This window comes from Manacus vitellinus, unplaced genomic scaffold (genome assembly GCF_001715985.3).
Source record: "Manacus vitellinus isolate BGI_N305 unplaced genomic scaffold, ASM171598v3 scaffold_47_pilon, whole genome shotgun sequence".
NCBI lineage: Eukaryota > Metazoa > Chordata > Aves > Passeriformes > Pipridae > Manacus > Manacus vitellinus.
The window spans coordinates 5,499,208-5,510,213 of NW_021940585.1; the positions used below are offsets into that span (position 1 = coordinate 5,499,208).

At 60.7% G+C, this 11,006-nt stretch overlaps 1 protein-coding gene across 3 annotated transcripts in view; it reads left to right on the top strand.

Annotated features, from left to right (window-relative positions):
• Nucleotides 1-11,006, top strand: part of ITPR3 (inositol 1,4,5-trisphosphate receptor type 3) — a 31,089-nt gene that overhangs the window by 1,953 nt on the left and 18,130 nt on the right. For 2 of the 3 annotated variants that reach the window (XM_029962526.1, XM_029962524.1), the window contains exons 2-19: nt 1,037-1,158; nt 3,559-3,645; nt 3,773-3,931; nt 4,040-4,138; nt 4,249-4,332; nt 5,458-5,604; nt 5,711-5,806; nt 6,862-6,912; nt 7,434-7,576; nt 7,744-7,843; nt 8,144-8,304; nt 8,960-9,101; nt 9,313-9,474; nt 9,583-9,755; nt 9,850-9,969; nt 10,117-10,299; nt 10,384-10,635; nt 10,843-10,987. In XM_029962526.1, the coding sequence (XP_029818386.1) occupies nt 1,060-1,158; nt 3,559-3,645; nt 3,773-3,931; nt 4,040-4,138; nt 4,249-4,332; nt 5,458-5,604; nt 5,711-5,806; nt 6,862-6,912; nt 7,434-7,576; nt 7,744-7,843; nt 8,144-8,304; nt 8,960-9,101; nt 9,313-9,474; nt 9,583-9,755; nt 9,850-9,969; nt 10,117-10,299; nt 10,384-10,635; nt 10,843-10,987 (2,403 nt within the window). In that variant the 5' untranslated portion in view covers nt 1,037-1,059. The remainder of the gene's footprint in view (nt 1-1,036; nt 1,159-3,558; nt 3,646-3,772; nt 3,932-4,039; nt 4,139-4,248; nt 4,333-5,457; nt 5,605-5,710; nt 5,807-6,861; nt 6,913-7,433; nt 7,577-7,743; nt 7,844-8,143; nt 8,305-8,959; nt 9,102-9,312; nt 9,475-9,582; nt 9,756-9,849; nt 9,970-10,116; nt 10,300-10,383; nt 10,636-10,842; nt 10,988-11,006) is intronic. The other variant, XM_029962525.1, reaches the window with a different exon arrangement.

An 11,006-nucleotide genomic window follows, 5' to 3' on the forward strand; every position in this document is an offset into this window, starting at 1 on the left:
GAAACGTGAAACTTGGCCCCGTCCCAGCGGCCCCGGCCGGTGAGAACCGCGCTCGGCACTGTTTGCCCGGCACTCCCAGGTAAATAAATACGCTCTCGCCGGCGCCTCGGGCCCGCGGCCAGCCAGGGAAGGGACTTTTTCGTTTTCTTTTTGTGTCTGAAGGTTCTGGGCTGCTATTTCAGGCATAATTAGGGCGATTCAGGCTGCAGAGCCCTTCCTGCCCTCACCCTGCACAGCTTTCAGCCGTGGAAGGGGTCTGGGAGATGTGAGTGCCTCCTTGTCTCCAGACATCTGCTCTCCTGCTGCAGTTCCCAAAGCCTGGATCTGGGTGTCTGTGCTTCCTGCCCCCCAGCCGGGAGGAAAACAGACAAACTGGGACAATCTGCAGAGCAGGGAGTCACTGGAAGCATTTGGAGGAGCTGGGATGCATCTTGTGCATCCTTTAGGACCTGAAATGCAGCTGCTGACACGCAGATTTTGGGATTACGCGTCCAGCATGGGTGATCAAAGCTCTCTGAGACTGTTCTGGAGGGATGGATGTGTGTATCCCAGTGGCATGGCCACCACAGGGTCCATCCACAGCCTCTGCAGGCTCTGGGTGTCCCATGGTAACAAGGGATGTGGAGATGGCTGCTCGTGTCCTGACCTCCCTCCCTCCTGGATCCCTCCCAGTGGGATCCTCTCCTCCTTTGGTGCAGCTGGGCTTCATCAGAGCTTCTTCTCCCCCAGAAGTTTTCCTTCCCAAATAACACAGCCATTTCCGATGGGAGTACTTCTAATCATGAGTCCAAGAAGTGGAGTAATTCCTGGACTCATCATTTATCCTGATTTAAAGCTCACCCTCCAGCCAATACACGTGTCCCCTCCGTGTCTCCCTCGGACCCCCGGCAGCGGATGGGGTTGTGGTGGGATGGGGGGACCATCTCCCAGTGGTGCTGCTGGGACAGGAGCCGTGTCCTGGAGGAGCCCTCGCTCCTGTCCTACTGGGGACACACTGGTGGCTGCTGCAGCCTCACACTGCCTCCTCTGCTCCCAGATTGCCTCTTCAAAGTGTGTCCCATGAACCGCTACTCCGCCCAGAAGCAGTACTGGAAGGCCAAGCAGACCAAGCAGGACAAGGACAAGATTGCAGATGTGGTGCTGCTGCAGAAGCTCCAGGTGAGAGGGGTGAGGGACCGTCCTGCCCAGAGCAGGCAGTCCCTGAGGGCTGGGTGGGTGATCACATGCAGACCTCTGGTGATGTTGGTTTTGGGATGAGGGGGGTTTTCCACCTGCCTTTCCCCCCTTGCCCCATGCACAGCCATCGTTGTCTCACCCTCCTGATGCTCCTTGTGCAGAAGAGCTGTGGCAGAGTGGGCAGAGGAGCTCTGTGAGCACAGCCCTGCACCCCCCAGACCCCTCTCAGCACCCCCCAGCACCTCTCAGCACCCCGGGCGTGCAGGAGGGAGCCCTGCGGCCAGGACGTGCTCCAAAGGGCTGTGGAAGGGAAAGGCTCCTGTTGACTTCCCCGAGGTTTGGCCAGGGCCCATGTCAAACATTGCACAATGGCCTCAGACAGCTGGCGAGGCCCCGCGGATGATTCATAAAACTGAGGCTGAGGAGAGATTCACTAAATCATCTCATCGGGCCCCCAGCCCAGCCCAGCTCCACCGGCCCAGCTCTGCCGTGGGCAGGGGGGGCTGAGCAGGGTCAGGATGGGGTGTCCTGCCCTGGGTTGGAGGTGCTGGGACAGGGTCTGTGCCTCCTGCCCTGTCCAGCCCTACGTGGTCCCTGGCACGTGGAAACACCATTTTCCTGCTCCCGTTGGACTGGGACGTGTAACGTCACAGCTGCCCCGGCCAGGGCTGGACCCAGAGGCTCATTGCTGAGCCTGATTGATTGCACCTTGGTTAGGGTTTGTCTTAAAGAGATTCTGCCGTTTCCTTGCTGCTTCCCACTGCTCCTGGTGTTTCCATTGGTGTCCTGAGTGGAGCCAGGGCTGGAGGGAGCTGAGCCCAGCTCTGCCCCTGCAGCCACAACAGCCCTGTCCCATCCTGGTGGGTGCCGGGCTCCAGCCTGCAGTTTATCAGGGAGGCTGGAAACAGGCTGAGAACATCTCCAGCCCAAGGAGATGATTCCCTGAGGCAGGAGCAGCCAGGTCTTTAGTGGAGAAGCCCTGCCAGGCAGTGCCCATGGTCGTGTTTCCGAGCCCATGCTCTTCACTGTTGTTTTTACGTGGGTTTAAGGCTCCATGTTTTCCTGGCTGACTGATCCCAGGTGCAGCCCAGGGCAGTGCAGACAGGCCGTGGGGGCTTTCCCTGCTCCCACCCTTGTGTGCATCCCTGGCACCCATCCTTGGGCTCAGGGACAGACCCCATCCCATCCCAGGGGCAGGCTGGGAATGTCAGCCCTGTGGACTCACATGCTTGGGGCAGCCAGTTCCCACTCCCACCCCACTGCTGTGGCTAAGGAGTTGCTCAGATCTGGATGGAGATTTAGCATATCCTGTGGTGCTGGATCTCTTACCAGAGCTGTGTTGCTCCATGGGGTTGTTGTTAAACTCCCAGAGCCACATCAGTGCAGGGTTTCTTGGCAGCAGGTTTGTTTTCCTGATGGCAGCAGCCACCACTGCAGGGCTCACATCCCTGGGTGGCTGTGTGGGGTGGGAGGGTTACCCCAGCTGGCACCCTGAGCTCTGTGGGGACCCCTGCCAGGCACATTCAGAGCCCTCACCTGCTTGGCCACTCACAGACCCACTGGCCCATCCTCCCAGTGCCAAGCTGTGATTCCAGATGTTTCGCAATTCCTCTGCCCCCAAGTGAAAGGGGGTGAAAGCAGGATGGGGAAGGGCAGAAGCTCTCCCAGCTCCGTCCCTTGCTGCTGTTTCCCACCCCAGCAGCGAGGGAACACTGTGCTGGTGCTGCCCAGGCTGTGCCCAGGCTGGCGCCGGCGCTGTCAGCACCCCCTCACCATTCCCAGATCCGCTGTGGGAGCAAGTTCCTGCCTCGCTCCGTCTGTGTCAACATCACATCACTGCTCCCACTGCCAGAGCCACCGCATGGAAAATGTCTGTGGTTTTGGAGAGGGGCTGCAAGTGCTGCTGAGCAATTCACTCGTGGGGACTCATCCTGCTGCATCCACTGCAGCAGGTCTGGACCTGCTCCATCTCTGGGCACAGCACTGCTGGCACCTCTGGCACAGGGCCCCTGGTTCTTTGGTTTTGGCACTGCCAGGAGCCCCCAGTGCCCACGGCCCCTGTGGTGGGTGTGCTGCCCCAGGCTCCAGTCCTCTTTCAGTGCTGCCCCCCCAGCCCTGGCGTCTTGGGGGAATTCCGGGGCCATTTTGTCCCTGTCCTAATTTTTGAAGTCCTCAGTTTATGTGAGGTCTCTTCTCACATGAGTTTCATAGGGCTGCTCAGGGCCACCCCGTGGTGCCGGGCTGGGCTCTTGGAGGGCCACATTGCCCATTCTCCGGAGGGCAGAGGGATGCTGATCCTCCCGGAGCTGAGGAGGCTCTGGGATTTGCTCCTGGGGAGGGACGAGGGTGCTGCTACACTCAGCTCTTCTCCTTTTGGATCAGCACGCGGCCCAGATGGAGCAGAAGCAGAACGAGACGGAGAACAAGAAGGTGCACGGGGACGTGGTGAAGTACGGCAGCGTCATACAGGTACTGACCGGGAGCTGGGGGGGCACGGATCTGAGCCAGGCAGCTGCTGGGCAGGGGCTGGGGGGATCACTCTGGGAGGCCTCGGGGGGCTGCACTGCCACAGCTCACCCAGTGTTTGCTCCTCCAGCTCCTGCACATGAAGAGCAACAAGTACCTGACGGTGAACAAGCGGCTGCCGGCGCTGCTGGAGAAAAACGCCATGCGGGTCACGCTGGATGCCACCGGCAACGAGGGCTCCTGGCTCTTCATCCAGCCCTTCTGGAAGCTGAGGAGCAACGGGGACAACGTGAGGAGCCCCTAAATGACACTGTACAGAGAGCACCGTGCCAGGGCTCGGCTCCCCGCCCGGTGCCCGCTCTCACCCTCGCTCCCCCTTTCCCATTTTGCTCCCCAGGTAGTCGTGGGAGACAAAGTCATCCTGAACCCCGTCAACGCCGGGCAGCCTCTGCACGCCAGCAACTACGAGCTGGCTGACAATGCTGGCTGCAAGGAGGTACTGGGGGGCCTGGGCAGGGCTGGTCTCAGGGCTTGCCTGTTGTTTTCCCTTCTTCTTCCTTTCTCTCCTTGCCCCAGGGATCATGACCGTGCTCTTTTGCTCCTTAGGTGAACTCTGTCAATTGTAACACCAGCTGGAAAATCAACCTGTTCATGCAGTTCTGCGACCACATGGAGGAAGTGCTGAAAGGGGTAAGGAAGGAGGTTTGGCTGCTCAGACCTGGCAGGCTCCAGGGAGGCAGCCCCAGTCCCCTGCAGGGACAGGACGTGTGAACAGCCATTTGGCTCTGTGACAAGGGCAGAAAGGAGGTCCTACCTTGAGGACTGTAATTTCTGGGAGAATTTATCACTTGGAGAACAGAACAGCAAGCAGGAGGGGGATATTTTAGTATCTCGTGGCAGCAGGTACCTGAGGGCATGAAATTACCCTCTGCCTCAGGGTGTTAAATTGGCTCTCGAGGACAAGCCGAGGCCCACGCGGTGCTGCAGTGAGGCAGTGGCTTCAATTCTCAGCTGCTCAGCCCTGCAGCAGGGCTGGCTCTTGCCTGGGAAAGGAACTTTCCCTGCTGAGCTATTGTTCGGGGCCAAGGTCCTCCAGGAAGCAGCTGGATGGATGTGGATTGTTATGATCTTACAGACCTTCATCCCCAGGCGCTGTGCTTACCCCAAAACTTCCCACATCCTCCTTCCTGGGGTGTTAATGCCTTAAACACGCTGGTGAGCAGAGCCTCTGCCCACTCTGAGGGTGTAAAGTGATGGGTTCACATCCCTTTGTATCCGGGGGTGGGAGCAGAGGAGTCACCTGCCTGGGTGACAGGAGTGATGGCAGTGCGGGGTGTCCCATGTCCCCATGCAGGGTGCCCTCCCTGGGCTCCAAGGACTGTTTGTGCTGCCTGAGGCAGGTTTTAGCACAGCTCAGGTAGGTCAGGTGGAAAGAGTGACAGTGCCCTGCCATCCTCAGGGTCCCACAGTCCTGCCACACAGCTGGGAGCTGTGCTCTGCTCTGGAGCATGGATGGGAGGAATCCCATCCCCTTTGCAGGATAGGGGTGGGTCACAGGAGGAGATAAATCACCTTGTAGGAGAGCCATGGAACAATTTCTTCACTGAATGAGTGGTTAAACGTTGGAACAGGCAGTGGTGGAGTCACCATCCCTGGAAGTGTTCAAAAAGCCAGCAGATGTGGCACTTCACAGCATGGTTCAGTTGGCACTGGTGCTATTCGCACAAAGGTTGGACTTGATCTTGGGCGTCTTTTCCAACCTTAATGATTCCATGATTGTTTGTCCCTGGGCCTCACCGCCGTGTCCTGGTGCAGGGGGATGTGGTGAGGCTGTTCCACGCCGAGCAGGAGAAGTTCCTCACCTGTGATGAGTACAAGGGCAAGCTGCACGTCTTCCTCCGCACCACCCTGCGGCAGTCGGCCACCTCGGCCACCAGCTCCAACGCCCTGTGGGAGGTGGAGGTGAGCAGGGAGGGGATGGAGAGTGTGTTTGGAGGATTTTGGGGTACCAGCGTGGGCATCCCAGTCCCTCAGCCCCACGTACTGAGCTCTGCTCTGCCTCTCCCAGGTGGTCCACCACGACCCGTGCCGAGGGGGAGCCGGGCACTGGAACGGCTTGTACCGCTTCAAGCACCTCGCCACGGGCAACTACCTGGCAGCAGAGGTAAGGGGTGGGCAGAGGGGTGCAGGAGCATGCCCTGCCCTGGAGAGGCTGTGCCACCCCCTAGCAAAGGCAGTGCCCACCTGGGGCAGGGCAGCAATGCCCTGCATCGCCTCTGGCCCCGTGGCTCCTCTTTGCTCACAGCAGACGTTGGCACCAGGGCTGTGAACATCACACTGACCTGGTTGTGGGGCTGGGCTTTGCCCCCTGAGATCCTCTGCCCTGTGGTGAAGGGGTTCACTTGCCAAAATGGCAGTTTCTGGCTCCTTTTCTGGCCCAGGGGCCCAGGAGGGGGGTGGTTGGGGCTTTTTGTTGCTCACCCTGTTCCAAGGAACTGAGTGGCACAACCCGGTGGTGACTCATCCTGCTGTCCTTGCCTGGGGAGGGTGGGGGCAAAATCTGGGGCTGGAAACACCATCTGCCAAGTTTTTTCACTCCTATTTAAGGCAGCTCAAGGCCTCCTGATAGAGGCATGAAGGAGCTGCTGCACTTAGATAATGTGGTTTATTTGACACTGGTGAGCTGCCACGACCAAGGGCTGTGCTCTGCTGCCAGGGAAGAAGGGGCATCCTGGGGACACCGTGTGCCAACGTGCTCCCTGACTGGAGAAGACACCCAAGGGCAGCCCCTAGGGCCCTTCCACCACTGCAGGGTGGAAAACAGCAAATATTGGTGCCCTGAAATGGGTGCTTTGAACCCAAAGACACTTGGCTGACATCTGCAGAGGGAAGAAGACCTCAGACTGACCCCCATCCTGGGCTGATGCTGCTGGCAAGGCCAGCATTGCTCACTGAGAGCTCAGCCTGGAGCCTCCAGAGAGTCCTTGCAGCCACACAGAGCCTGGGTCTGCTCCCTGGGGCTCCCCCTGACCCCCTCAGGGGGCCAGAGCCTCGGGCACTGGGTGCAGGTCACATCCTTCAGCCCCACCTGGGCAGGTTTCCTCTCCGTGATGTGTTCAAGGAAGGCAGGAATAGGGATTACACCCCGTGCTCAGGGGTTTGGAGGGACCTGGTGGGAGGACTGACAGCTGTCTTTCATCTCCCTCTTTAACTTTCCAGGAAAACCCAAGTTATAAAGGAGACGTGGCTGAGCCCAAAGCAGTGCCCACGGTGAGCTGTGTTGCAGCCCCGCTGCAGAACCGCTGCTGCCGCTGCCCCGACCCCGCCGGCCCTGGGCCAGTGCCCCAAAGCAGGGAAATGCCCCAGAACAGAGCCCATGGGGGACGTGCCCGTGCCTGGGGCCGAGGCCACCCCGCTGCCAGCACAGCTTCCCACAGCCCACGCTTAGAGCAGTGTCCCCTGTCCCGCCCGTGACAGGACCCTGCCGAAACCTGGCACGGGGGTCCCGGTGCATGGTGGCTCCCCAGGCCACGGGGAAGTGCCGGTAGAGAGAGAGTTGGACGTTCAGGGGGTTTTTTTCTTTGCTGCTGGTGAGGTTCGGAGAAGGGGGGGCCTCGTAGCTCAGGTGCCTCACGCCGCGCTTGTGCTCTGCAGCCCCTCGTGCGTGCGCGGCTCAGCCCCGCGGCCGAGCGAAGCTTCTGCTGCGTGTGCCCTGTGCCACGGGGCTCTGGGCACTGCGGGGAGCCTGGGCCCGGCCCCACAGCGGGCTCAGAGCCCCCGTCCCCGTGCAGGGCAGCAGCAGCCGCGCCAGCCGCAGGAACACGGGCGAGAAGATCAAGTACCGGCTGGTGGCCGTGCCCCACGGCAACGACATCGCCTCCCTCTTCGAGCTGGACCCCACCACGCTGCAGAAGACAGACTCCTTCGTCCCACGGTACGTCAGCACGAGCCCCACGGAGGGCCCGGGGTAAGGAGGGGAGGCTTCAAGGCGTGGTGTGAAAGTTTGGGCGGTCTGTCCTTACGGGGGCTGTGCGGGGGGAAGGGGTGGGTGCTGCTGTGTCCCCATGGGGGTCACTCACCAGGACGTTGTGCTGTTTGCAGGAACTCCTATGTGAGGCTGCGCCACCTCTGCACCAACACCTGGATCCAGAGCACCAACGTGCCCATTGACATCGACGAGGAGAGGCCCATCCGCCTCATGGTGTGGCCCCACTCCCTCCTCCTATGTCCAAACTCACCCCCTGTGTCCAATAGCTCTTTGTGTGCTCCTGCCCTCCCAGCACCCAGGCCTTTCCAGGGACTGAAACACCCTGGAAGATCCAAAGGGACCAGCCTGGAGCCCATCCTAGTCATCTAGAGCCCATCCCTGTCACTTAGAGCCCACCCAGCCCTCCTGATGGGGACAAACCGGGTCACTGGCGTCAGCTGGGTGGTGGCAGATTGTGGGGACACGCTTGACACTGCCCTGTGTGTGTGATGCTGCTTCTCCGTTGCTTCCCAGCTGGGCACGTGCCCCACCAAGGAAGACAAAGAAGCTTTTGCCATCGTCTCTGTGCCTGTGTCCGAGATCCGGGACCTGGACTTCGCCAACGACGCCAGCTCGATGCTGGCCAACGTGGTGGAGAAGATGAACGAGGGTTTCCTCAGCCAGAACGACCGGAGGTAAAGGGCTGTCTCCCCTGGGAGCTGGGGCTGGGCTCCTCCAAGGGCTCCCCAGCTTCTCTGCAGGATAAGGCCCCTGCCTGGCCCTGGTGCCAGCGCTGTCTTGCTTTCCTGCCCACATCCCAAATCCACGCCTGCTTCTCCCAGGAGCCTGGCGAGGAAACCCGATAAGGGCCCGGCCCCGCTCCGGCCCCTCCTTTGCTGCTAGAAAAATATCCGAGGGGCTGGAGATGGCCCCACGATAGGGGCAGCCACATTAGTCACCGTATTATTTTTAGGTGGGTGGGTTCCTGGTGCTTCCTGAGCAAACACAGATCCCTGCGGGACAGAAGGAGCCGCTTCCGCCCTGCCAGCCCTCCCCGTGCAGGTCCCTCGGGGTGACCAAGGGGGCAGAGGCATTTAATGCAAAATCCCTGGCACGAGCCACAGGCAAAGCCCCTGGCATTTACCCTGGCACGTATAGGAACCATAGGGGCTGGAGATCCAGCCGTTGAGCTCCATCAGGGAGTGGAGGGTTGGGCAGCAGCTTCCCTGGCAGGCTTCTGAGACCCGACAGGGGCTCTTTGGTCCCTCAAAACCCACCGGCATCACTGCAGGGACCCGAGGCTGGGCAGGTGGGCAGCCCCCAGCCCACTTGCACTGTGCCCCCTCACAGGTTCGTGATCCAGCTCTTGGAGGACTTGGTGTTTTTCGTCAGCGACGTCCCCAACAATGGCCAGAACGTGCTGGACATCGTGGTGACCAAACCCAACCGGGAGCGGCAGAAGCTGATGCGGGAGCAGAACATCCTGAAGCAGGTGGGTGTCCCTGGGGCCCTGCATCCCAGCAAGGCAGGGTCCTGTGGAAATGTCCCATCCTGTCCCGGGTCACACTGGGGGCCAGAGGTCTGGAAAACCCCATGGAGCAGGCTCTGGTCTCCAGGTCACGCCCCAGGGGTGCACCAAGCCTGCTGTCCAGCCATGCACAGGGGTGGAGCAGGACACAGCACTTACCTTTGCTTTTGGGCAGATCTTTGGGATCCTGAAAGCCCCCTTCAAGGACAAGGGCGGGGAAGGGCCCCTGGTGAGGCTGGAAGAGCTGTCAGACCAGAAGAACGCTCCCTACCAGTACATGTTCCGGCTGTGCTACCGCGTGCTCCGGCACTCCCAGGAGGACTATCGCAAGAACCAGGTGCTGGGGGGCGACCCCCCATCCCACCCCGTGTTTCAGAACCCCGGGGCACTGCCAAGGTCTCGGTGGGGCAGGGGGCACGTGCTCACCAGCTCTCTGCCCCTGCAGGAGCACATTGCCAAGCAGTTCGGGATGATGCAGTCCCAGATCGGGTACGACATCCTGGCCGAGGACACCATCACGGCCCTGCTGCACAACAACCGCAAGCTGCTGGAGAAGCACATCACCAAGACCGAGGTGGAGACCTTCGTCAGCCTCGTGCGCAAGAACCGCGAGCCCCGGTGGGTGTCCGGGGGGGGCCGTCCCTCAGGGCCCTGGGATGGGGGCTGGGGACCCCCAGGACCCCTCTCACAGCGAGCTGCCCCTGCTCGGCAGGTTTCTGGACTACCTGTCGGACCTGTGTGTGTCCAACCACATCGCCATCCCCGTCACCCAGGAGCTGATTTGCAAGTGTGTCCTGGACTCCAAGAACAGCGACATCCTCATCAAAACGGAGTGAGTGCCCCAGGGAGGGGCTTTCCACGGGGGGGTTGGTGCCTGGTCCTGCCTCCACCAGCTCCTGTGGTTAAACCCCATCACCCCTTGAGGTGCAGCCGCTCCATCCACGGGAACATCTCCAGATTTATCCCTTTCCTGTCCTAGGCTGAGGCCGGTGAAGGAGATGTCCCAGTCCCACGAGTACCTGAGCATCGAGTACTCGGAGGAGGAGGTCTGGCTCACCTGGACGGACAAGAACAACGACCACCATGAGAAAAGCATCCGGCAGCTGGCACAGGAGGCCCGGGCTGGCAATGCCCATGACGAGAATGTCCTCAGCTACTACAGGTGATGATCCCGTGGCATCTTCTCTCCAGGTGAGGGTGTGAGGGTTGCACGGCCTCACTCCCTCTCCCCCTCACCCCTGGGCAGGTACCAGCTGAAGCTCTTTGCCCGCATGTGCCTGGACCGCCAGTACTTGGCCATCAAGGAGATCTCCCAGCAGCTGGGAGTGGACCTGATCTTCCTCTGCATGGCAGATGAGATGCTGCCCTTCGACCTGCGGGCGTCCTTCTGCCACCTCATGCTGCACGTGCACGTGGACAGGGACCCCCAGGAGCTGGTGATGCCCGTCAAGTTTGCACGGCTCTGGACCGAGATCCCCACGGCCATCACGATCAAAGAGTGAGACACGCTGGGGCTCACGGGGGCTTTGAGGGGCAGGGCAGGAGGAGGGGTGACTTGGGTGGGTCTCAGCCCTCAGAAGGAAGTGGGAAATCTGTCACGAGCATCACTGCTGGCCACGATGGCTCAGCAGCTGCCTGGACAGTGCTCCTGCCTGGAGGAGGAGACTCGTTGCCACCCAGCTCACCCCGACATCTCCCCTGGCAGCTACGACTCCAACCTCAACGTGTCGCGCGACGACAAGAAGAACAAGTTTGCCAGCACCATGGAGTTCGTGGAGGACTACCTCAACAACGTGGTGAGCGAGGCCGTGCCCTTCGCCAACGAGGAGAAGAACAAGCTCACCTTCGAGGTGCGAGTGCTGCCGGTGT